This window comes from Emiliania huxleyi (genome assembly GCF_000372725.1).
Source record: "Emiliania huxleyi CCMP1516 unplaced genomic scaffold EMIHUscaffold_25, whole genome shotgun sequence".
NCBI lineage: Eukaryota > Haptophyta > Isochrysidales > Noelaerhabdaceae > Emiliania > Emiliania huxleyi.
In genome coordinates this window covers 324,077-347,828 of record NW_005200170.1, presented here as the reverse complement: position 1 = coordinate 347,828, position 23,752 = coordinate 324,077, and the positions used below count along the sequence as shown (strand labels likewise).

The window sequence follows — 23,752 nt, the reverse complement described above, 5'->3', positions numbered from 1 at the left end:
ACACAGTGGGTCGGATGCGTGGTTGCGTCAGTGTGTGCGACCATGGGCCGACGGCGACGGCGCTCTCTCCGTCTGGGTATTGGGGTCTCTTGTTTGTGTGTTGTGTGTCACAGCTCACACACAGTGGTCGTTCTCCCTGTCGGGCTGCGCGTGACTCTGTTGCGTCGTGTATATGTGCATGAGACTTGAGACCTCTGGGAGGGCGCGGGGGGAGATGGGGTCCTCGGTCCTCCAGCCCCCGCGCCCGCGCCGAGCCAAAGGAGCTCCGCGGAGCCGCCCGCCAGGCGCCCGCCCCGACGGTTCGCTCGCTACGCGTCGCTCACCGCCGCGCAAAAAGGCTCGAAAGAAAGAAAACGGACAACCCAAGGGAGGATGGGAGGACGGCACGCCGCCACCACACAGGGATTTTAAGGAGAGGTGTGTGATGCGCTAGCCGCGTCGCCCACCCTAGGGAGTCTGCCTCTTCCTATCTCTCTTCGCAGTCTCTCGCCGCTTCTCGCTGCAACCTTCATGCCACCTCGCGGTCGTCCCACTCTCGTCGATCTCTCCCTTGTCATTTCCTCCTCTGTCGCGTCGTTCCCTTCTGCCTCGTCCTGTGACGCCGCCGCCTGCCGGTCCCTTGTTCTCGCGGCTTCTTTCGCCTTTCGGCGCAACTCCGTCCTCCTCGCGGCGTATCCTGGCCCCTCGAGTCTATCGAGCTCCCCTCGCGCAAGGACCACATTTCTGACTCCCACTCCGATCATTTGCCTGCAGGTCATGTTGTTGCTCAGGTCCACTCTCTCTTCGAACACTCGTGCCTCTACGGATGATGCCGGCGCTGGGGTCCCCTTCGGATGCATCGTGACATCTGACAACTGAATTTCCACTGGTTCGTCCTCCTCGGAGTCATCTTCCCCGTCCTCCTTCCGCGCTCGGCTCTTCGCTCGGTACGTTCGGTGTGGCTCACCCTCCATGCCGTGAACAGGCGCTTTATCCACCCTATATTCTTCTCTCGTTCCTCTGCCCGTGCCTTGGTCTTGTCGTTGTTTCGCACCCATGTCTGTATGGCAATCGAGGCTGCCTTCCCCACTACCTGTAGTTCACTCGTCACCTCTCCCGCGAGCTCCCTTCTCTTTCTTTCGGGTATGGAGTCCGTGAGTGCGGGTAGCGTGCAGGCAATCACGGGCGCTATTTTGTCGTACTCCTCTTCGGCGAGCGCCCCAAATCTAGACCCTTTCGCCTTTAAGGAGGCTGCCCTCGCTCGTCTCAGGAATGTGGCGGTGTCTTTTGCTGTCCAGACAAACCCAACAGGATTTTGGAAGGACGATTTCAGAAAAGAAAGAAAGAAAGAAAAGAGACAACCCAAGGGAGGGATGGGAGGACGGCATTATACAGGGATTTTAAGGAGAGGTGTGTGGTGTGTTAAAAGGACGATTTCAGGAGTAGTGTGGCCACAAAATTCTTTTTTCCGCTACAACCTTGCTTGCTTGCCGCGCGTTTGTGCAGGCGCTAGCAAAAACATGGCTGCCCAGCGCCGCTACACGGTGGCCAACAACTGGAGCGGGTCGCTCGTACATGGCGTCTCCACTCTGCTCGGTGAGCGCGAGCTCTGAACGGCCCAAAGGCAAGGGCATCGTCGAGGTACAGCCGCGGGTGACAATTCACTCCGTCAACGAGATCGACGTCAAGGCGCAGACGTTCGAGATGGATCTGCAGGTCGAGCTGCAGTGGAAGGATCTCGGCTGGCTGGAGAGAATGGAGCAGCCGGACTGGATGGCGGCGGCCAAGGAGCTCGGCTGGCAGGAGCAGATGCGGAAAACCTGCTGGCACCCGGGCCTCGTGCTCCGAAACTGCAAGGAGAAGCGCGACGACGCGGAGGTCTGGTTCCGCGTCGACAGGAAGGAAGAGGTGCACGATGCGCAGGACCGCCGCATCTACTTCATCGCTCGCGTTCACGCCGTCTTCCGCACCAAGTACAGGCTGCACAAGTTCCCCTTTGACATGCAGTGGCTGACGGTGCGCATGGGCTCGTCCTTCGAGTTCGTGCGCTTTGTGCGGCAGGGCGTCTCCAATCAGGCGGAGAAGCCGGACTTCCTCGACCGCGCGGCCTTCATCCTCGAAGAGTATCGCCCGCCGGATTACGTCTGTGTGGAAGCCAAACCTGCGGACAAGGCGGCGAGCTCATCAGCCATCCGGTATCAGGACCTGAACATCAAGGTTGCGGTGCAGCGCAACCACTGGTACTACCTGATGAACGTGTTCCTGATCGACTTTGCGCTCGTCGGCTCGTCGCTCTTCGTGCTGCTGGTGCCTCCCGCACAGTTCGAGGACCGCATGGGCCTCTCGCTCACGCTGTTGCTGACCGCCGTCGCCTTTAAAGAGCTCGTCAACACCTACCTGCCGCAGATCTCCTACTCGACGATCCTGGACAAGTACGTCCTCGCCGGATTCATCATGCAGGTGCTCGTCGTCGTTCAGAACGCCGTCGCAAAGGTCGAGGCTGGCGAGCACGACATCCTGGCGTTCTCGGACACCATGGGCTTTCCCCTCCTCTTTGCGTACCTCGTCGGCTACCATCTCTACTTTCTGTGCGAGGCGTGGCGAGCCACGCGGGAGGACGCCGAGTACTGGGTCCGCAAGGCAGGGGAAAGATCCTTTGAGGGGCAGGACCGGAAGGAGGCCTACAGGTGGCACCGCGTGCATGACGTGCCCCCTCTGGAGAAGGAGGAGGAGGAGGAGGACGTTGACGAGCAGCAGCAGCAGCAGCAGCAGCAGCAGAGCAACGAACCGCGAGAACGCGTTGAGCGAGCACCCGTCCAGCCGCAGAAGAGGGGACGGCAGCTGCGAGCAGCCAACCCAACGAGGCTGCTCCGGTCGGTGTCGCCGAGATTTATCCGGCCCGCGCCAAACCCGTACGTGCAGATGCCAGATCAGGGCTGATTTTATTACGGTGGATACGTTACGGCTGGGCTGTAGGGTTACCCTACCGTAGGGTACGTTACTGTCGACTGTGGACTCTAGTCTTTTCTCGCCATAGAGTAATATAAACGCGTAACGACGAACTCGGACACCTGCGACACCTGCGTGGCTGTGGTGATCTCGTTCCGCATAGATCATACGTGCGTACTGTAGTGTGTAGACAGAGAGCCGCGTGTACAACTGAACACGGTACTAAGCCTTCCCCTTCCGGGCTTCCACAGAGCGTCCGGGCGCAATAATGTACCAAGTATCAAGCGTCTGCGTCGGCGCCGCGCGGCCGCCATGCGAGCAGCGATCCGATGCTGCTGGCCGCGCTGGCGCCCGCGCTCGACACGGCGGACCAGCCGCTCGTCACCGCGGAGCCGGCGGCGCCCAGCGCCGTCGCGTTTGTCCAGTTGGCGAGAGCGCTCGGGCCCGCGGCTTGCTGCGCAGACGAGAGCCCGCCGCCGACCGCGCCGAGCCGGGACATCACAACCTCGCCCACAGAGATGAGGCCCTTGAGCGCGGGGGGCATCGCCTGCGGCGTCAGCAGCGCCGCCTTGAACTCTGCGAGCGAGATCTGGCCGTCGCCGTTGGCGTCCACGGTCTGCAGCAGCGCCTCCACCTCCTCGAAGGAGGGCGCCTTGCCCGCCTTTGCCAGCGCGCCGCGCAGCTCGGCCACGTCGATGAAGCCGTCGCCGCTCGTGTCCACCTCGCGGAAAAGCGCCTCCGCCGTCGCCTCGTCCGGAGCAAGCCACTCGCCAGAGTCGAGCCAGTCGAGCCGCAAGTCGAGGGAGACCTTGGAGGGTGAGGGTGAGGGGAGGGTGAGGGTGAGGGTGAGGGTGAGGGTGAGGGTGAGGGTGAGGGTGAGGGTGAGGGTTAGCAAGTCGAGCCGCAGGAGACCTTGGAGAGGTCGAGGGAGAGGTCGTCCGTCAGGTTGGCCAGCCTGCGGGCAGTCGGTAGTCGTGTGAGAGCCGCCCGTCATACATGTGAATGCACATGTCCGCTTCCGTCAGCCCGGCGAGCCTCGCAGGCAACGCCTCGAGGAAGGAGCGGTAGCTGCCGCCGCCCGCCGCCTCCTCCGCCCTCGGCTCCTTCTCTGCCGACGGCGACGACTCGGCGAGCGCCATCTCCGCCTGCAGCAGCGGGTCCGTCACGGCGAGGCGCCGCAGTTGCGCCGCGGGCAGCACCGTCGCGTGCAGCGACCCCGGCCGGAAAGCAGGTAGCACCACCTGAGTCAGTCAGTTCAGAAGAAGGCGAATTCGAAAGAGTTTGCGGTCCCGGCCGGACAGGGGAGCAGCACCACCCGGCGAGGCCACGCGAGGCTCTCGAGCAAAGCCGCCTGGGTGCAGCAAAGAGCACGCAACCTTTCGTTGATGGGACTGCGTGCCAGGCAAGCCTCTCTCGAGCGGGGCCGCCTGCAGCGAGTTTTGCAGCTCCGACCGCAGCCACGGGATGGCGGTCACCTAGACACTTCCTAGACACTTCCTAGACACTTCCTAGACACTTCCTAGACACGGGATGGCGGTCACCTCGCCGCCCGCGACGCGGCAGTCAAGAGTCAGCTCCGGCGGCGACGGCAGGGAGCAGAGCACCGCGCCATACCTAACAGAGAAAGGGCGCGCTCGAGAAAAAAGAAAAAAAGCCGAACAGCAACCAGAGGGCCGCGCCGCACCCCGGCTCCGCGGCGCACAGGTTCGTCACCACCAGCCGCACCGCGCCGTCGAAGCAGATGTTGCGCAGCGCCACCGGCACGCGCGCACCCACGCCGACACGCAGCTCTAGCTCGGCGGACAGCTCGGCCACCTACAGCCGAGATGCATCCGAGGTCTGGGAAGCGTCTAGGAAGTGTCTAGGAAGTGTCTAGGAAGTGTCTAGGAAGTGTCTAGGAGCTCGGCGACCTACAGCCGAGAGGCATCCGAGGTGCCTCCGAGGTGCCTCCGAGACTGGAGCGCGGCGGACAGCCGGCAACCATCTCCGACGGCCACCGGACGTCAAAGTCGAACGCCATCGCCATCGGCCCGAGATCGTACGCCCGCGCGGCCAGCAGCTGCGGCGGCGCACCCCCGACCGAGAAGGAGCGGAGCTCGAGCGCGCGTAGCGTGCGCTCGCCCTGGCTGAGAGCGCGGCGGCCGGCCTGGCAGGGGCGTGGGAATGGGCGTCACTAGGAGGGACGAGGAGGGCGTGTGGGCTGGTGCCGCCGGAGGAGTGCCGAGGTCCCGCCACCGAGTGTATGTGAGCTGCACCAGTGCAATACTGTTGCGAGACAGTACGTGTGTGTGCAAGACAGCTTCGTGAGACGAGTGTCTCTATGCAAGCCTCCTGGTCTGGGCCGGGCTCGGGCGGCGCGCTCACAGACGAGAGCACGCCGACAAGCGCCTCGCGCAGCACCGCCTCGAGCCGCAGCGGCGTGACACGGTCGAGCACGTACTGCAGCGCCACGAGGGCGGGCCTGGGACGTGTCGGGGACGTGTCAGGGAGGTATTAGGGAGGTATCAGGGAGGTGTCCTGCAATAATGCAGCGAGACGAGTGGCGGCAATGAAAATGGCGGGAGAGTGTGCTGACCGTCCGAGGACGGCGGAGTAGAGGGAGCGCTCCATCTTGAAGGCCTCGACGCCCTCCGCCGTGGTTCGGCCGACCTCCCGCAGGCCCGCGCGGAGGATGGCCCACGCCTCCGCCCACCGCGAGCGAGATGCGGTGAGATCGCACTCGCCCTCGTCGGCAGCCTCGCAGCCCGGAAGCCTGCGACGCAGCAGGGCCATGCACGCCGCGCCGAGCACTGAGCGGACGATTCGCAGTGAGCGGCGGAAGACGGAAAGGAGGAGACCCCTCGGTGCTGGTACTCTTGTGCGGAACGACCCGGCGGCGGCAGAGGCGGCGGCGGTGGTGGCTCCGCCGAGCGCAAAGGCGCCGACGAGAGGCCACAGGCGAGCAGGCAGCTCGAGGCCGCCAAGCGCGCAGACGGCGGCGCGGCTGCGCTGAATCCTAGGCACCGGGCTGACGATTGCCGCGTTGGATGGGCGCACTGCTGTGCATCTCCCAGGGCAGAGGCTGGCGAGACCCGTCTGAAGTAGCACCAGAGTAAGCATGTGTTTTTGTGTGAGCATGTCGGTACTTCGTCAATCAGAAATGTGGTCGTTGCGCGAGGGGAGCTCGATAGACTTGAGGGGCCAGGATACGCCGCGAGGAGGACGGAGTTGCGCCGAAAGGCGAAAGAAGCCGCGAGAACAAGGGACCGGCAGGCGGCGGCGCCGCAGGACGAGGAAGAGAACGACGCGACAGAGGAGGAAGTGACAAGGGAGAGAACGACGAGAGTGGGACGGCCGCGAGGTGGCATGAAGGTTGCAGCGAGAAGCGGCGAGAGACTGCGAAAAGAGATACGAAGAGGCAGACTCCCCAGGGTGGGCGACGGCTAGCGCATCACACTCCTCTCCTACATCTGACTACTCCATCTAGCCTGGGGGGTCGGAGGAGGGGGGGGCAGAAAGGGTAAGATATGGTTGAAGCCAGCTGCTAGCGGTCGGACGCCCTGTCGTCGGAATACTCCTCGGAGCCGGTGTCCTCGTCGTCGTCCTCGCCCGACGCGGAGATCGGGCGAGAGGTCTGCATCGCCTCGCCGGCTGTGAACCTGAACACGGCGTCGGCCGGCGCCGAGGCGCCGGCGGCCGTCATCAGGTGCATGACGAATCTGTCGCGGCATGCCGCATCTATCTCTCCATACTCGGCATCAGAGACAGAGGATGCAAGTTAAAGATTCGTTTTGGGGCTTGTCGGCGTGCACTCTTACCTCCCCACCACCACTGGCGACCGGGCGGGGAATCTGAGTGGACAAAACTTATGGCTTAGTGCAAAAAATATATGGATCAGTAACTCGCCTCAGGCGGGCCCCCCCGCTATAGTCAACCTCGCTGAATGCCGGTCCGCCGTCCGTGTGCCATGTCTCGACCTTGAGGTACGGCAGCTGGTCAACGAAGTAGAGCTCTGTGGTGGTTGCGGGCCCACTGTTCGCGGGCCCACTGTTGGCCGCCTTGCGCTTGCCATCATCACCGCCTCCCACCTGACTCGTTGGGCAGGGTGGGCACGCAGGGAAGCTCCACGGAGCGGACGGCCGCGAGGCGTTGGCGGCGGCGGCGCGCGCACGGCGCCGCTCCGCGTCCCGCTCCCGGGCGATATCCTCCCATTCTGTCGCCAGCTCAAACCCGCCGCCCGCCGTTGCCTCCCATTCTTCCACATCGCCCGCCGGCGGTAGCTGAACGTTGCACGGTGATGACGGCACTTCTAGCACGATTGGTTGTGATGCAGGCGGATGAGGCGTCGGCGGCGGAGGAGAGGACGGCGGCTCTTCCAAGCACACGCGAAAGGTTGAATGGAGGTCCCTCACAGAGCTTAGCGTTCCGCGCCGGAGCACGCTCTCCCGGAATAACAAGCGGCAGCACGGCGTAGCGGTGAAGCCCATAGGTAGCTGCTGGAGAGCTGGCGTCGCACGAGAGCACTTGCGCCTCCGAGGGGCAGTCGCACGGAAGGACGGTGCCGTTGGCGCTTAGGGAGCGCGCTGCGGACACGCAGGCGTTGTTGCGATGGAGCATGGTGGCGCACTCGTCAGTGCAGAGCACAAGCTCAGACCAGGGCTTCCTCTTGCCAAAGCTCGCCTTTGCGGTGCCACGCAGGATCTGGATCGAGTCGAAGCCGTGCGACCGAGCCAGCACACACCAGAACTTATCCCCAGGGTTGTGAGTACACAGCGGATTGGCGGAGGAGCGGGATCCGTACATCAGCGCGTGCACATCGCAGCGCGAGCGCACACGTAACGATCGTCCAACGTTGACGTACGCCCCCGACCATCTGGAGGCGTTGCCCGCGGTGTAGAACCAGCAGCCGTAGTTGACGGGTGCGTGCTTGCCCGAAGCGAGCGACGCGTTCACCGCAGGAATGCGCCTGCCTAGGTTGTCGTACCCACCTTCGGGGTCGCCGAAGCCAGGGCAAAATCCATCACATCCCATCAGAGAGAACTTCTCACGTGACCTGTCGAGGTGTCTCTGCGAGTTTCGAGGCAGCGATGAATCCGTTGAGGACGGCAGTGCCTGGTGCGGCGGCATTCGGCCTGGCCACAGCTGTTGGCCTGGCGCCATCCTCATCACGCCAACCCAGGCGTGATCTCGCACCATGCCTCGCACCATGCCACCGTCGCATGCGATCATAAGTGCCGTGCCGAGGTATGAGCCCGGCGGGCATTAGTTATTCGCCTCCCGCGTGAGTTAAATCTCCGAGCTGTTGTTCTTTTTCTCTGGTACCTGTGTTAGTGCCAGTGCGCGCCAGTCCCGCCTGCCGTTAAAAAACACTCACGTCACTCACTCTCACGTGACCGCTAGTAGTGTCATCCCCAGCTATGGCCTATGGGCGATGGAGCGGCAACCGACGTTTTGTAATCCCCGGTAGTATCCAGGATACTCACTCACTCACGTAGAAGGGATACATCTCGGTCAAGCAGATTGACGAGGGCGCAAAATCCCAGCAGATTGACGAGGGCGCAAAATCCCTTATACTAACTCTCCGAAAAGAAATCGCAGCACACCCGAGGGATTTCAATCGTGGTCTGTGGCCCTGTGGTACCCGGGTAGTGATTGTGGAGTGGCCGAGGCCAGCTGGCCGAGGCTGAAGCCCCAAATACCGAGCGTCTCACCGTGTGACGATGTCGTGCCCCGAGTTTGAAGCGATGGGGAAGGTACGCACCACCTCCCGCCGTGCCCACGCACCTTTGATCCGATTCTTGCCCTTTGCCTCACCTCGCAGTACGCTGGCAAGTGGGTCGATGAGGGCAACGGAGATTGCGGGTACACCATGACCGAGAACTGCCTTTGCTAACGTGCATCTGCTTCACCTACAAGGGCTGCCCGTACTCCGGGTCGAATGCCTGGAGCTGCGGCACGGGGTGCATCATGGGCCCTTGCATCGGGCTGACGTACAAGGACGAGACGATGACGCTCCGCTGGCTGTGCTGCCCCGCGGACACGTACAAACGCGCCAGTCCCAGCTACGGCGGTCCCCCGCCTGCCGGCGAGATGGCTCGGTGACTCCCGCGGGCCACGTCGAGACGTGCAGTACAGTCGAGCGGTACAGCAGCCGCGACACCGTAGTACGCTCGGCGGTGTAGAGAGGCGCCTCTGGTAAGAGGGGGTGGTACGGCTTTAGCTGGTACGGGGTTGCTCCCAACAGGGCAAGTGGCGCGTTCCGCACTGTGTGACTGTACAGTCGTTTCAGAGTCAATCGTCGGGCTTAACACTGACAAAAGGCGATCAACTCTCTACAGTACGCACGCCCCCACCAGCACCTGTGCCCTGCACCTGACCCCGAGCCCGACGCCGAGCCGACACCTCTGGGGACGAGACGGAGAGTGGAGAGAGGCAGAGCCAGGGAGGGTGACGAGAAACTAGCAAGCCAAACGCTCTGACGCGATAAGCACAGATGCCGCGCTTGCCGCTTGAGTGGCGGCTGGCGGACTCGGCAGGAGAGTGGCCCTAGGGCGGCTACTCTCCAGGCTAGTCGTGCACGCATGTCGGGCATCGGATTCGGCACGTCGTGGCTGGCCTCAAGAGCTGGGTCAGACCGGGCGGCCGATCGGAACCGCCTCGACGGGCTCCGCGACTCCGACGGGCGCCACTCGTGCGACGGCGTCGATCTGGGGGTAGATTGAGGCGGGAGTCACCTGACAGGACGGCTGTCTCAGGTGACGGCTCAGGGACACGGCTGGCCGTGCCGAGGTAGAGGCGGAGGGCGTCTCGCCGTCGTCACGGTCGGCACGCCGCCGGCCGGTGCGGCGGTGTGGAACCTAGTGTGTGAGTCCAGGCACGTGAAGGTGTGAGCAGGCCATCTCGCACCACAAGCCCGCGCCTCATCCGCACGACCAGTGTGCGTCATGCATCCGGTGTCATCCCTCATCTACGTGCGCGGCACATCGCGCGCGACGGCTCTGTCGCCATCGGGACCGCCACGGCGCCGACGACCGGGCAGCCGCCGCCTCCCACGCACCCGCACCCGCCCGCGGGCGGCATCGGGGTGGTCACGTCTTGCGATGCGAGCGACGCGCCAGACGACTGCAGGTACTGCGACGACTGCACGCGGGCGCGCTTGCCGCGGCTCGCGCGGCGGCGGAGGCGCAGCACCAGGCAGCCGGCGGCGAGGGCGAGCAGGAGGAGGGGTACCCCGACGGCGGGCCGGAACCAGAGCCTGAAGGCAGGCCGTGGAGACGTGCTACGCGCCGTGTCTTCCGGGCACCGCGTGAACACAGTGAACACACAGCTGGGTGCAGCCGAGGACGTGTCACTCTCGAGTGTCGCTAACCGGTACACGCCGCAGTCTGTGTCTGCACATCTAGGGGCTTGAGCCAGAAGAAGGCCGTGACGAGGAGGGAGGTGGTGAGCGCGGCGGCGAGGGCGGCGAGGGCGAGGAGGCAGCCCGTGAGGTCGCCTGTGACTCCTCAATTCATGATGAGCGGGCGAGGGCGGCGAGAGAGACCGAGGCGGACCGAGCTCTCCGATGGCGGGTCCGATGCACGGGACGAGGTCGGGCGCCTAGAAGGTTCCGAGAAAGTTCCGAGAAGGTTCCAAACCTTCCGATGCACGAGACGAAGTCGGGCGCGATCGCAATCGGCCGCGTAAACAGGACGAGACCGAGCCAAAACAGGAAGAGCGAGAGGAAGCGGAGGGCCCAGACCTGGCCAGCCGCCTCAGCGTGCAACGCGTCGAAAAACTCGTCGAGCGGGACGGCGCCTTCGCGAAGCTCGTTGAGCGTCTGCTTGAGCCCGGCGACCTTTGCCCTGACGCCCGACCGCCACGGCACCATCACGCCGCCCGCGCCGACCGCAGCGAGCACTGACGCCTCTGAAGCGGCGCTGACGGCCCAGCGCACGCGCGTGTCGCCCACTCGAGGCCCGCCTATACGGGGGAAGGCTCCGAGAATACTCCAAGGGGCTCCGAGAAGGTTCCGAGGAGGCTGCCGCCCTTGCTCTGACCTGGCGGCGCACTCGTCGCCCAAGCGCCGTCCCAGCGGCAGTTTCGGGGCAGGAGCGAGGCGAGGGGCAGCGTCGCGGGCTCGCCTCGCAGCACCTCTGAAGCCGGCGTGAGGGGGCGACGGGATTTGAGCTGCCCCAGCTGCGCGCTGTTCAGCCTCGCCGCCTCGCCGACGCGGATTGCGCCGGTCTGCGCCGTCTGCTTGCCGCTCAGCGGCGACGCCGGAAGGGGCGGGTTGCAGTGGCCCTGCCCTGCATGGCACGCCGTCGAAGGCATGCAAGGGTCCGTCGGACGGCTCTGGTCGCAGTTCTGTGGAGACGGCTGAGCGGTGGAGAACCAGCGACGCTCATGCGAGTACCAATAGACGGTTGTGCTCCCTCCTCCGACCGCGTCCTTCCGCGTCTCCGAGTGCTGCACCTCTCTCCACTGGTACATCTCGACCGCCGTCTCAAACCACGCGCCAGTCCTAGGCCCGCTGAGTTGGAACTCGCCCGCCGGCCACTCTGGAAGGCCGGCCAGTTGGCAGCCCTCAAGGAAGACGAGCGAGCCGTCCTGCGGCAGGCTCGCCGCGTTGCACGGATGCTCGTCCACCACCTCGTAGGCGTGCTCGAGCACCTCGAGACCAGAGATATAGGCCCCTTCGTTCCAACCGGCGAGTAGAAAGGTCAGAAGGTAAATCGCGACGCCAAAGAGCGAGCCGCAGAGGCCACCGCACATACGGCTGGCGATGGACTGGTGGGTCACGTACGTCATGGGAGTTGGTTGGGAGGCGAGGGTGCCGCGGCGCAGGTGGGTTTGTTCGGCCCGGACAGCGGCAAAAAAGAAATCGCACCGCGCGATGGTCTGCTGCCCCGCGCAGCAACCGTCGGGCGACGACCCGGGGGCCAAAAACCCGGCGACGACGGCGCTCTGGATGGGGCGTGACCTCCTGCCTCCAACCTCCTTCCTTTTTGAGCAGGTGTGACGCCGCGCGAGCGACGCTCCGAGATCGCCCGAGATAGCGCGGCGCGGCCCCGAGATCGCCCGAGACAGCGCGAGATCGCCCGAGATAGCGCGGCGCGGCCCCGAGATCGCCCGAGATCGCGCGAGATCGCCCGAGATCGCGCGGCGCGGCCCGGGGCGGGGTGGATGGGTTGGGAGCGAGGGGGCGAAAGTGTTCAGTGCGGTAGATGTTAAGCTCGAGGCGCGTGAGCCGGACCTGTGAGCCGGACCACCCCCTCTTGTTCCCTGCGTTGTTGAGCCAGGACTCAACATACTCGGGCTGTCCATCCCAAACTGTCACTCCCCTTTCTCCCGGCCGGGGTGGGGCGCGCGCGGGGGCGGCGGGTGTGCGGCGAGTGTGCGGGATGTCTGTGGGCCCGAGAGCGATATGCCATGTCCGCCTTGCGTTGTTTCATAACATCGAAGGCTAAGCTCAAAAAAGAAAGAGAATGGCCCGAATTTTCGCCCGAGACACGGAGTTTGAATTGCCCGCCGAAAAGAAAGCCAATTCGGCTTGGGCCCTCGGGGGAGAAGGCCTGTGGGCGGCCTTCTCTCGAGGTTCTCGAGATACACAGAGCGGCCAAGAGTTTGAAAGGTCCGTTCCCCACTTCTCTTCACATGCACACACGGATCTCCGAGTTAGGATCCGAAATACAGCGGTGTTCCCATTGCATGAAATACAGCGGTGACCGCTGACTGATCCCTGTGGCATGTTGACAACGCCCGACGGTCCCGCCGCCATCTGTGGCCTACCTGGCCAAGTCGCGCGCCAGGTCTGCGCCAGGTCTGCGCCAAATCTGCTACCTGCCCAAAATGACCCCGTGAAGCTGAAAAGAAGCATGACGCAGAAGATACGCCAGGACAGCGAGCGCGATAGCTTGCGAAAGTCTGACGAGGTGCCTGAGACGTGGGGCGTGGCGTTGGGTCTGACGCTGCATAAGCCCGAGCTCATGCGTACTACCAGCTCCCACAAAGTGCTCGGGATCTGGCCGACCATCTTCTCGTCGGCGACCGAGGATCCGCACGCCATGTATGCGATGAGCAAGCAGGCGAAAAGAATCGACACCTTCGTGTCGCACTCATGGCGCACCCCTGGCTGGGCGCGCGCGCTCGCGTTGGCGTGGTACATGGTGCGTCGGCGGCTTTTTTTGGCAGCGGTCGTGCTGCCGCTCCTGTGGGCCGTGGTCGCACGCCACTTCGACCTGCGGCTGGTCTCGTGGTCACTGCCTCACGGCGCAAGCAAGGCCGACATTGTGGTAATTAATCAAGGCTGGACGGCCATCGTCATGCCAGCGGCGTTTGTGCTAGTCGCGTGGAGCGTCACCAGAAAGGCAGGCAAGATCTACCTCGACCGCTGCTGCATGTGCCAGTACGACACGTCGCTGATGCAGGACTCGATCCACCAACTTGGCGCGTACATCGCGCGCTCCAAAAACTTTCTCATCCTCTGGGACGAGAATTACTGCTCGCGGCTCTGGTGCATGTATGAGGTGGCGACCTTCTGCGCGCTGAGACATGAGTTGGGGAGGTGGGGGGGGGGGGGAGTGTGCCTGCGCAGTCCGTCCCGCTCTTACGGCTGCGCTCTCTTGCCCAGCCACACGCCTCTAGCTGTTCTTCATCATGAAGGTGTAATTACTCATCTCGTCTCCCGGGGAGAGCCACGCCACGGCCCACGCACCGCATCCCGCTCAAGCCTCAACCCCGCTCACTCAAGTCTCAAGAGGGGCAAAAACGAAATATCATGGCTGTCTTCCCTCTACTAGTCCACGACTTTCTCGCCCTCTGCCACAGGAAACGTAGATAGAAGATACGTAGTGTCACCGGCCGCCGGCCGCCCTAGGCAGGACCCTGCCCAACCTGTACCGTCTCGACCGTGTACCACTTGTACGTGCCTCTCTGCGAGATCCGCGAGAGAGACGTCCCCCCCCTCCCCTCACGCGCGCCCGCTCTTGCGTCGGGCGGCGTCGAGCCGCCGCATCGCGTTGGCCAAAGCAGCTGCGTGGTTGTGCAGCAGCGGCGGCTCGCCCGCCGTGGCGCCGGCCGCCGCGCCGATCTTCTCGCGCTCCGCCGTCAGCCGGGCCACCTCCGCCTCCGCCGCCTCGAGGCTCTCCTCGCCCACGCCGGCCACCGCACCGCCGCCCATCGCACCGCCGCCGCCGCCGCCGCCGCCGCTGCCGCCGCCGCCGCCGCCGCCTCCGTCTCCAGCGGCCGCGCTGCGCGTGAAGCCGAGCAAACTCTGCCCGCCCCTCTTCTGGCTTGCGGGCTCGGGCGGCGGCGCGGCCAGCCCGTAGAGCCGCCAGCCATCCGGCGTGGTGAGGACGCCCGGCGAGGAGGCGCGCGTGTGTTTGCCAAACCGCATGTCCTGACGCTCCTTGTGCGAGAGGATCCGGCCGAGCAGCGCCGGCTTGTCGGCCAGGTCCGCCTCCTTGGTCGCCTTGCCGCTGCTCTCGCGCACCTGCCCGAGGATCGCCGGTGTTGGGTCATCTCGCGTCATCTCGGGTAGTCGCCGCTCATCGCCGGTGGTCTCGGGTGATCTCGAGTGATCTCGGGTGGTCTCGGGTGATCGCCTGCCCGATGAGCGCCGGCAGCAGCCGCCGCTCGCACAGCAGCCGCAGGTCGACGGGCGTGCCGCGCTGCACAACCTAGTCTCGGGTGTCTCGGGTCATCTCGGGCCATCTCGTCACACCTCCGACCATCTCGGGTGATCTCGCGCAACCTCCTCGGGAGACGCGACGTTCTCAAACTGCTTGCCGCCGCCGCCGCCCTGCCGCCGCACCGCGCAGAAGGGCACAAACTCGCCGAGCCGGAACGAGCGTGTCGCCCGCCCGTCCGCCGTCGCGCTCCGCTGCAGCAGCTCGATCGCGAGGCTGATGGCGTTCTCCTTGCGCAGCGTCTCGTCCTCCGCCGCCTGGTTCTTTTGCTCGGCCGCGCTGAGCTTCTTGGCTGACCCCTTCTTCTCGGGCACGGCCAGGCCCGCCATGCGGCACAAGTCGGTCTGGTCCGCGCGCTTCACAAAGCCTCCCTCGACCAGCAAGTGCGACGACACCTCGGGACACGTCGCGGACGTGTCACACAAGGGCACGACTGCGGGCTATCCGACCAGCGGCTGCAGCTGCTCCGACACCTCGCCCATCAGCAGCCTGCTGCAGGCCGCCTCGCAGTACGACAGCGCCGCGGCGCGGTCACCGTCCACCAGCAGCCGCTCGAGCGCGCCGCGCACCGCGTCGGCCACGTAGGCGCACTGCCGCCGCTCGATGAGCCCCTTCTGGTGCAGCGCCGGCCGCGGCTCCAGGCCGCTGACGTACTCGGCACCGGCGTACCTGCGCGGGGGGGAGGTAGAGGGGGGAAGCGAGGGCGGACACGTGGTCGGGGGCCGGGGCCGGGGTGGCACGTCGGCAGGCGCGCCGGTTGTGCGCGTCGAGCAGGAGGGGGCAGAGCACTCTCTCGTACCTGCTCACAGCTGGAGGAGTGAAGAGACGCTGTTCACAGCTAGAGGGCGTAGCACTCTCTCGTACTCGAGCGTGAGGGCGGGTGGCAGCTGGCCGGAGACGAACTCGGCGATGGAGCGCGCCTCTTGCACGGCCGCCGCGGCGGTGCGGCCGGGGAGCGCCACAAAGACGGAGTCTAGGGACGACACTCGACCGTGAGTGATGCTTCAGCGGAGCTGCACGAGCCCTTCTTTGGCACGTGGACCGGTGTTGGCGTAGAGGACGGCCGCGCCCGGGATGCGGCCGCCGGCCGCCGCCTCCTCGACCAAGCGCGACGCCGCCCGCGTATACGCGTTTCCCATGCGGAGGCACGCCTCGGCGAGCGGCTTGCAGCAGAGGTGCGACGTGTCCGCGCCAGTGAAGCCGTACGAGGCGTTGGATAGCAGCTTAAGGCTGAGCTGGCGCGCCTGCTCACGCCGCGACGTCTGAAGACGCGCGGATCACGCGCTGGGGCGTGTACTGTAGCCGCTCGCGCGCGTCGAGCACGTCGTGCCACCTCTCGGCCACCTCTCGGCCACCTCTCGGCCACCTCTCGGCCACCTCTCGGCCACCTCTCGGCCACCTCTCGGCCATCTCTCGGCCACCTCTCGGCCACCTCTCGGCCACCTCTCGGCCACCTCTCGGCCACCTCTCGGCCACCTCTCGGCCACCTCTCGGCCACCTCTCGGCCACCTCTCGGCCACCTCTCGGCCACCTCTCGGCCACCTCTCGGCCACCTCTCGTCCATATCTCGGCTGCATCTCGGCTGCATCTCGGCTGCATCTCGGCTGCATCTCGGCTGGATCTCGACGAGCAGCGCCTGAAGCAGCAGAGGCAGCAGCCCGGCGTGGTGCTCCGCCGCCACGAAGGCGATCGCGTCGCCCCTCCAGTCCCTCGTGTCGCGGTCGCCGACGGCGAGCGGCACGCGTGTGTTTGGGCCGACCGTGTCGGGCGTCTTGTGCGAGTCGAGGCCGGCCGCGCCGTGCGCGTGCGGCGGGAGGAGGGTGGAGTAGCACATGTTGTTGGCGAGGAAGACGGACGGGTAGAGCGACGCGAAGTCGAGGACCGCAACCTGGCCGGGGGGAGGGGGGGGGGGGGTAGGGGAGGGGGGGGTAGGAGGGGGGGGGGGGTAGGGGAGGGGGTGGTTAGGGGAGGGGGGGTACGAGGGGGGGAGGGCGTGCGCAACTCGGCGGGACCTCTCTGCCGCGCCTCGGCCGTCTGGCCGCCCGCTGGGTGGTCCGCGTGCAGGCCGGCAGTGATATCTCGGCTGCATCTCGGCTGCATCTCGGCTACATCTCGGCTGTATCTCGGCTCATCTCGACGCCCACCGGGTCCGCGTGCAGGCCGGCGGTGCCGTCGCGCTGCAGCGCGGTGCGCGAGCAGTGGCCGGCGACGCCGCACTGCACGTTGAGTCGCTGCTCGGCGTCGAGGTCGGCCCACGGCCAAGGCCAGTGCTGGTACGCGCACGCGTCGCGCACCATGTTGGCGCTCGCCCAGCGCAGGTTGGCCGGGAGCGGGCGGCCGAGGGGCAGCACGTACCTGATCTCGGGGCAACCTCGCGCGTCATCTCGCGTCATCTCGCGTCATCTCGCGTCATCTCGCGTCATCTCGCGTCATCTCGGTTCATATCTCGGTTCATCTCGGTTCATCTGGGAGCCGGAGGGCGATGGTGCGGCACACACCCCTGCGAGCGGGCGGCGCGCAGCAGCAGGTTCTCGGTCCGAACCATCTGCGCCTGAGGAGCCAGTGGAGACTGACTCAGCAGGAAGCCCAGCAGCCGCTTCTCGGGTGTCAGCCCTCCCTGCGCCTGGTTGGCGATGGTGCGCAGCGGAAGCCCGGTGATCCTCGCCATCTCCACCGTCTCCTCGAGCGTCTTGAGCGCGCGACCCAGCCGGTGCACCAGCCGCGCCTGGGGGCGTGCCGCGAGCCCGTCAGAGCACGCGCATGCAGACGCGGCATGCACACCGCGGCGCGTGTCTCGGAGCTGTCTTGGCCGGCGGAGAGCCCACCCGAGAGTGCCCGAGAGTGCCCAAGAGTGCCCGAGAGAGCCCGAGAGTGCCCGAGAGTGCCCAAGAGTGCCCGAGAGTGCCCGAGAGTGCCCGAGTCGCGCCTGGGCGGCGAGGTGACGAGCGGCGCGCACAGTTCCACACGCCGCGAGGACGGGGGGAAGCACCTGGGACGAAGGAGGGTTGGAGGACGGCGGAGGAGACTCATACCAGCAGCGGAGGGCGGGGGCACCTCTTCGGTCGTCTCGCCGAGGACCGCCGAGACGGCCTGCGCGAACGAGTAGGTCGTCAGCTTGTGCGCCTGGTGGCAGACGAGCGCGCGCAGCAGGTCGAGCGTCACGCGGCCCGACACGCCGGCCACCTCGTGCGTCTCGAGGTTCTCCGCCTACAGGCCTCGGGGCCGACCACCTCAGCTGAGCGGTGCCGATCTCCAGGTAACTTCCTGGTACTCTCCTGGTACTTACCTACGACCTCGTCTGAGCGGTGCCGATCTCCCGCTCCCCCGCCCAGTCCGTCTCGCGGCTCCCCGCCGTCTGCTGCCGGCCGCCAGTCTTGACCCACTGCTTGCCGTATGTGATGACCGTGCCGACCTTGAGCTCGCCCTTGCCCTCCCGGCCGAGGCGCAGCGAGGGCGCCTTCCCCTTCGCCTTGCCGCCCCGCCCGCCGCAGCGCAGCTCGCGGGACCGCTCGGCGAGCAGGCCGACCTACCACCGGACTCCACCAACTCGAGGGCCTGCCCTGCCCCCTCTTCCTCGCCGCCCGGAGAGCGAGGCACGACCCCGCGCGCGTCGTACGTGAGGAGCACGTCTGGGCCCGCCTCCTCGGCCACCAGCCGCTCGAAGGCAAGCAGCAGGCTCTTCTCGTCCGCAAAGGCGCGCAGGGTGAGAGGCGGCACCGACCCGCCCACGGCTGGGAGGCTCGTCGCGCCGCCTCGGCCGCGGGCCGCCGCCGCCTAGATCTCGGCTCATCTCGGGTCATCTCGGGTCATCTCGGGCCATCTCGGGAGGTCTCCACCTCCGCCGCCGCCGCCGGGTACTCTCGCCTCCTCTCTCGTCATCTCTGCTCATCTCGCCGGGTCGAGAGCGAGGACGGTGGCGGTGACGGCGTCGCCCCGCCGCAGCTCGCAGGCGATCATGCGCACGCTGTCGGCCGTCGCGGAGGTCGCCTCGGCGCGGCCCTCCCACTGGACGTCGGTGAAGCCGAGCGCCTGTGTATTGCTTGCCAGCAGCTGACTACTCATTCACCGAGGCCCTCCCACTGCACTTCGGTGAGAGGCGCCGACATCACGCGCACGGAGAGCGCGGTGAGGGGAGGTATGCCCGCCCACCGCTCGGGCTGCGGCGTCGGGTCGAGGATATCCGGCGCCTTGCCGGCCACCTGCTCGTGCGGCGCTCGGAAGGTCGCCCGGCAGCGCGAGTCCGGCAGGTGCGCCCGCGCCGCACGGGCAACCACCCAGCTGCCGCCCGCAAGGCTCTTTTCGATGGCGAAGCGGCGGACGAGCGCCGACGTGCCCGCCGGCGCGAGGCTCGTCTCCGCCGTCACTAGCGCAGTGCGACCCAAGGATTCGACCTGGCACCCGCTCTTTTCCTCGAGCGGGAAGGTGAGGGCGAGCAGCCCCTGGAGGGGTGCGTGGGTGCGGGCCGCGCCCTGCAGCTCGGCCAGCAGCTCCTGCGGTGAATTCAATGCATATTATTCATCGATTGTGTTTCATAGACGCCCTGCAGCTCGGCCAGCAGCTCCTTCGGCTTGCAGGACGCGGCGTACTCGACGCGGAGCCAAGGCACGGACCGGTCCCTCCCTCGCAAGGGGCCGGGCGGGCGCCACTTACTCGGGTCGCCTCCCGCGTCGCGGCCGCGCGCGAGCGTCTCGCCGTAGTAGGCGAGCAGCGGCGTACGGAAGACGAGCCGGAGCCGCACGGGCGGCGGCGCGGACGCGTGCGGCTTGGCAAGCGCAGACGGCAGCGCCTGCAGCACCGCATCGCACAGCAGCGGCGCGGCACTCTCCCTCCACGCCCGGCAGACAGCGCCGGCGGTGTGCAGCAGCAGCCGGCGCGGGAGGAGGGCGCCGAGGATGCGCCGCCGCAGCGCCCCGTGCATCCATACCTGCGAACAGGTCTCGGACAGGTCTCGGACGTGTCCCGGACGTGTCCCGCTTTTCAATGCCGCCACACCTCCGCAGCGGCGGCTAGCGCAGCGGCGGATAGGACGGCCGCGGCGGCCCCCGCAGCGCCCCCCACCGTCGGCGGTGGCGGAGGCGGCGCCGCCAGCTGGACGTAGAAGAAGTTGCGAAAGCCGTCTAGGATATAAAACAAGAGGTTTGCGCGGCGGGGATGGTGTGATCGAAGCGGACGTGGCAATCGCCGGCGCGGAGAAGTATCGACCCGCCCGCCGCGTCGACGCCGAAGAGGTCGACCGCGCCTAGTCACTTCCAGGTAACTTCCCGGTACTTTCCTGGTACAGTACGCCGAAGAGGTCGACCGCGCCGTCTGGCTGCTCGTGCATGTCGATGAGCAGCATCTCGACCGGGGCCTAATCGAAAGCCGTGGGTCGGCAGACAGGCAGTGGGGAAGAGTAGCCAGAGCGTCTCGATCCGGCACCAGCCCGTCACTCGACGCGGCCGCCGCCTCGCTACCCGCCGCCCGCGCGTCGCCCGTGCCGCCTCCGCCGCCCGCGCCGCCCGCGCCGCTCGCTGCAGCCGGCGCCACTGCCGGTGCCGTTGCTTGTCGATCGCTCGGGAAGCGGCCGGCGACGCCGCCAGCACCGCAGGGCGAGGCCACCTCCATGCCCACCTCCATGCCCACCTCCATGCCCACCTCCATGCCGTCCACCGCCAAACCCGCCCCCATGCCGTCCTCCGCCGTGCCGTCCGCCGCCTCCATCTCGACCTCGTCAATCTCCTCGCGCAGGATGCCTTGCGAGGCGGAGGAGGCCGCCTCTCCCTCGGCAGCGCGCTCGGCCGCCGAGAACGCGGCGGCGGCGGAAGCAGCGGCGGAAGCGGCGACGGAAGCGGCTCCTGTGGAATCTCTCGCTTTCTCGCCGGTGGCCTCCGCCGCCTCCGCCGCCTCCGCCGCCTCCGCCGCCGCCTCCGCCGCCTCCGCCGCCTCCGCCGCCTCCGCCTCCGCTTCGGCGGTCTCGAGGCGCTCGTTGAAGATCTGCTGGAGGAACTGGTACCGCAGCAGCTCGACAGAGCCGACCTTCGCCGCCCGCCTGTGGGACATGTCTCGGACATGTCAAGGACGTGTCCCGGACATGTCCACAGCAGCCTCCGCCCGCCCGCCTCGCAGCGTCTAGCTTCGGCAGAGCGTCGAGCACCTTCAGGTGGGCAGAAGGACAACAGTAGCAGTGCGCGACGAGAGCAACAACAACACTGACTATGCGAAAGGCATGGTGGTAGGAAGACTGTAATCGAGAGCGGAGAGCACCTCGTCTGCGGTCTGGCGCTGGAGGAATAGGAGCTCACCCTCCACGTTCTCCATGCCCGCAAAGAGGCTGCGGTGCACCTATTGGAATCACAATGACACGGTGAGTTGACGAACCAAGAATGCCACGGTCTCCATGCCCGCAAAGAGGCTGGGGTGTGGCGCACCCTCTCGCCGCGCCGGCGCAGCTCCGCCACTCGCGCCTCCGCTCCAGCGGGCAGCGGCGTGAGATTGGCGTCGAGCAGCAGCACCGGCTTCTCAGCCCACCCGTCCACCACCACCGCCCAACGGCCGCCCCCCTTGCCGCCCCTCCGCTTGACCGTGCCCAGCCGGCCGTTGAACTCCTACAGTATGGGCCATGTCTCGGACGCGTCGAGGACGTGTCCCGGACGTGTCCAGTGCCCAGCCGTTGACCGCCTCCGTCGCCAGCCCGCTGAGCTCCACGCGGCTGCCCGGCCGAAAGCGGCCTCCCCCCTCCTCCGCCCCCCTCGTCGCCCCGCCGCCCCCCGCCGCCCCCCTCCCCGCCCCTCGCGCGAGGAACGCGTCGAGCGCGGCGCCGACGGCGCCGACGCCGGCCGCCTCCGACCCCTTGGCGAACTTGAAGCTGCCGTCCGCTCCGTCGACTTGGACGAGGGCGAGGCCGGCGGCGGCAGGACTTGCAGCGACGGCGCGCTCGATCGCCTCGGTCGCCGCGACCGCCCCGCCGCGCGCGCCGGCGAAGAGGAGCGCGCGGTCGCCGGGTGGAAGCTCGCCGAGCTTTGGCGCCTACGAACCCGCTCCCTCGACGATAAAAGAAAAGAAAATGAAATGAAATGAAATAGCTTTGGCGCCTACGAGCTCGAGGTCCCTCGACGTCACCTCGGGCGATCTCGCGCCAAGCCGCGACTCGTCAGATCGCTTGTGCGCCGCGTGCGCGGGCGGGACGGCGAACGCAACCAGCCCCTGTTCGACAGACGACTGAATAAGGAGGCGACTCGAGTCTACTTTCAACATACCGCTCAGGGACGGTTCCGTGAAGGAGCGAGGCAGCTGCGACCGCATGTCGGGCCTGCAGAGGGCGTGCAGCGCCGCCCTCGCGCCGGCGGAGTGGCCAACCAGGTAGAGGGGCCGCCTGATGAACGAATGAGTACTCATCAGTACTTGTGAAAGCCTCGGCGGAGTGGCCAACCAGGTGGAGGGGCCGCCCTGGCCCGAAGCAGGCGGCGGCGTGGCTGGCCCCGTTCACGACCTGCTGCAGGAACGGGTCCTCGCGCGACGGCGTCAGGTCTGGCGCGCCCGAAAACTCGAACTCGTGGAGCGAGCCGCGCGCCTCGAGCAAACCCTCGACGCCGCGGGAGAGGGCGCCGCCGCGCGTCGACGGCGCACGGCCATACGCAAACACTGGCGCGGCAGCCGCTGCCGCTGCCGCCTCTGCCGCTGCTGCCGCTGCTGCCGCCGCTGCCTCTGCCGCTGCTGCGACAGCCCCTTCGGCCCGCGCAGAGGAGCCGGCGATCGCCCGACCGTCCGCCGACCCGCTCGGCTCAGCCGGCGGCGCGGGCGCGTCTTGCGGCGGCGGCGCGGGCGGCGGCGCGGGCGGCGGCGCGGGCGGCGGCGCGGGCGGCGGCGCGGAGACCTCGTTGCGCCGCACGCTGCGCGCCCTGCTCGGCTGGCCCACCGGGACCTGCTCAAACTCCGCGTCGCCTCCTGCCTCAGCGCGGCGGACAAGATATGCCCTCCCGCCGACGCGCACCCGCACCGACGACTTGCCACGCGCGACCAGCGCCTCCTCAAGCTTCGCGTTGACGCCCTCATCGTACGAGCAATACTTGCCCCCGAGCCAGACCTGCCACTCGCCCGGGGAGATAGAGGCCCCGGGCGGCGCCGCGGGCGCAAATGCGGCGATCGCCGGCGCGAAGAGATCGCTACCCCCGGCGGGCACCGCCGCCGACGCTGACGGCTCGGCCGGCAGCGTGGCTGCGGCGGGATAGCAACGAGGTGAATCGTCCGGCGGGGCGCGCCGCATCCGAATCGGGTGGCGATGGTGGCCCGACGGGTCGCCGACGAGCCACACGATGTCGCCATCGCCGAGCGGGTACAGCTCGCCGGGCTGCATCGGAGAGACGATGTCACGACCGATCACTTGCAGGTAGGAATGCTTTCGTCCGGGCAGGAGCGCCGCAACCGGCACCACGCCGCCGCTCGCACGAGCACTCGGCAGGCGCAGCACGATCTGCTCGGTCGCCAGCGCGTCGTCGTCCAGGCGCCACGCTCCTGATGGCGGCTCATCGCTGGCCGCTCCTGACGGCGGATGCGTCCAGGAGAGCCGCCGGCCGATGAGGACTCGGGCTCCTGCCGGGCACAGGGCGGACAATTCGGGCCCGACCTTGCCGTCCGGCAAGCGAGTGAGGAGATCCAGCTTCCACATTCCCTGGCGGAGCGGTCGGCCCCGGAGTCCCGGTGCACGAGGGAGGTGGCGGAGAGCGGTCGCCCGCAGCAGCCGGAGGCGGCCAAGCAGCCAAGGCGAAAAGAATTTTACCACGGATGGGGGTGGAGAGATCGGGCGGAGGAGCCCTGAGTGGCGATGTCGGGTGAGAGTGTACGTCATGCTCGTGTCTAGTGTCTGGTGTTTACTAGCTCCGAGTAGAGGGGGCGTTCCGCCGCTAGGGGACACCCAAAGCGCAGAACCAACCCTCGGAGACCCGTGTTTACTTTAAGGCCCTTGCCCTGCGAATGCGCACCCCCGGGGCTAGGGCTCTCTAGCCCGTAACCCGATCCCGATCATCCGGCCCGCTGGGTGCGCTTCTTAGCTCCCCGGCCCTGGATGTGAGGTTACCGACTGCACTCCAAGTGCTCCAAGTGCTCCATCGCACGACACTGGGCACGGGACCGTCCGACTATAGTGACTAGCACACCTCTGTCAAGAGTCCCCAGAACCCGAGGAGTCACACAGTCCACCT

The 23,752-nt window shown here is 66.9% G+C and overlaps 5 protein-coding genes across 5 annotated transcripts; 1 reads left to right on the top strand and 4 right to left on the bottom strand.

The window, feature by feature from the left end:
* The first annotated feature begins 1,486 nt into the window (after nucleotides 1-1,486).
* EMIHUDRAFT_421383 (hypothetical protein) lies at nucleotides 1,487-3,006 on the top strand. Its single transcript, XM_005778127.1, has 2 exons — nucleotides 1,487-2,938; nucleotides 2,968-3,006. The coding sequence occupies exon 1, from the start codon at nucleotides 1,555-1,557 to the stop codon at nucleotides 2,917-2,919; it is 1,365 nt and encodes a 454-aa protein (XP_005778184.1). The 5' UTR covers nucleotides 1,487-1,554; the 3' UTR covers nucleotides 2,920-2,938; nucleotides 2,968-3,006.
* Nucleotides 3,007-3,088: 82 nt separating this feature from the next.
* EMIHUDRAFT_354056 (hypothetical protein) lies at nucleotides 3,089-6,037 on the bottom strand. Its single transcript, XM_005778126.1, has 10 exons — nucleotides 5,504-6,037; nucleotides 5,260-5,389; nucleotides 4,910-5,074; nucleotides 4,610-4,743; nucleotides 4,456-4,539; nucleotides 4,356-4,389; nucleotides 4,244-4,279; nucleotides 3,949-4,169; nucleotides 3,841-3,868; nucleotides 3,089-3,736 (listed from the first exon to the last, which is right to left on the bottom strand). Exons 1-10 carry the CDS (start codon nucleotides 6,025-6,027, stop codon nucleotides 3,209-3,211), a joined length of 1,884 nt encoding a protein of 627 aa, XP_005778183.1. The 5' UTR covers nucleotides 6,028-6,037; the 3' UTR covers nucleotides 3,089-3,208.
* A 3,170-nt stretch (nucleotides 6,038-9,207) lies between these two features.
* On the bottom strand, nucleotides 9,208-11,697 carry EMIHUDRAFT_450366 (hypothetical protein; the record flags this gene model as incomplete). Its single annotated transcript, XM_005778125.1, has 5 exons — nucleotides 9,208-9,641; nucleotides 9,719-9,764; nucleotides 9,890-10,162; nucleotides 10,545-10,869; nucleotides 10,947-11,697. 5 exons carry the CDS (start codon nucleotides 11,695-11,697, stop codon nucleotides 9,537-9,539), a joined length of 1,500 nt encoding a protein of 499 aa, XP_005778182.1. The 3' UTR covers nucleotides 9,208-9,536.
* A 3,520-nt stretch (nucleotides 11,698-15,217) lies between these two features.
* On the bottom strand, nucleotides 15,218-16,232 carry EMIHUDRAFT_354054 (hypothetical protein). Its single transcript, XM_005778124.1, has 4 exons — nucleotides 16,137-16,232; nucleotides 15,619-15,994; nucleotides 15,331-15,549; nucleotides 15,218-15,245 (listed from the first exon to the last, which is right to left on the bottom strand). Exons 2-3 carry the CDS (start codon nucleotides 15,713-15,715, stop codon nucleotides 15,380-15,382), a joined length of 267 nt encoding a protein of 88 aa, XP_005778181.1. The 5' UTR covers nucleotides 15,716-15,994; nucleotides 16,137-16,232; the 3' UTR covers nucleotides 15,218-15,245; nucleotides 15,331-15,379.
* Nucleotides 16,233-20,768: 4,536 nt separating this feature from the next.
* EMIHUDRAFT_205858 (hypothetical protein) lies at nucleotides 20,769-23,220 on the bottom strand (the record flags this gene model as incomplete). Its single annotated transcript, XM_005778123.1, has 6 exons — nucleotides 20,769-20,897; nucleotides 20,984-21,160; nucleotides 21,378-21,439; nucleotides 21,957-22,137; nucleotides 22,429-22,638; nucleotides 22,735-23,220. The coding sequence occupies 6 exons, from the start codon at nucleotides 23,218-23,220 to the stop codon at nucleotides 20,769-20,771; spliced, it is 1,245 nt and encodes a 414-aa protein (XP_005778180.1).
* Between the last annotated feature and the right edge of the window lie 532 nt (nucleotides 23,221-23,752).

Bases quoted from the DNA above. Each gene is read 5' to 3' on its own strand.
- EMIHUDRAFT_421383 (XM_005778127.1), top strand. From the start codon at position 1,555: ATGGCGTCTCCACTCTGCTCGGTGAGCGCGAGCTCTGAACGGCCCAAA.
- EMIHUDRAFT_354056 (XM_005778126.1), bottom strand. From the start codon at position 6,027: ATGCTTACTCTGGTGCTACTTCAGACGGGTCTCGCCAGCCTCTGCCCT. The intron at 5,075-5,259 runs GAGGCTTGCATA...CGCCCCTGCCAG, and splicing joins CCGAGCCCGGCCCAGACCAG to GCCGGCCGCCGCGCTCTCAG. The intron at 3,869-3,948 runs GGAAGCGGACAT...GGCCAACCTGAC, and splicing joins GCGAGGCTCGCCGGGCTGAC to GGACGACCTCTCCCTCGACC.
- EMIHUDRAFT_354054 (XM_005778124.1), bottom strand. From the start codon at position 15,715: ATGGGAAACGCGTATACGCGGGCGGCGTCGCGCTTGGTCGAGGAGGCG. The intron at 15,550-15,618 runs GTCCACGTGCCA...TGTCGTCCCTAG, and splicing joins CGTCCTCTACGCCAACACCG to ACTCCGTCTTTGTGGCGCTC.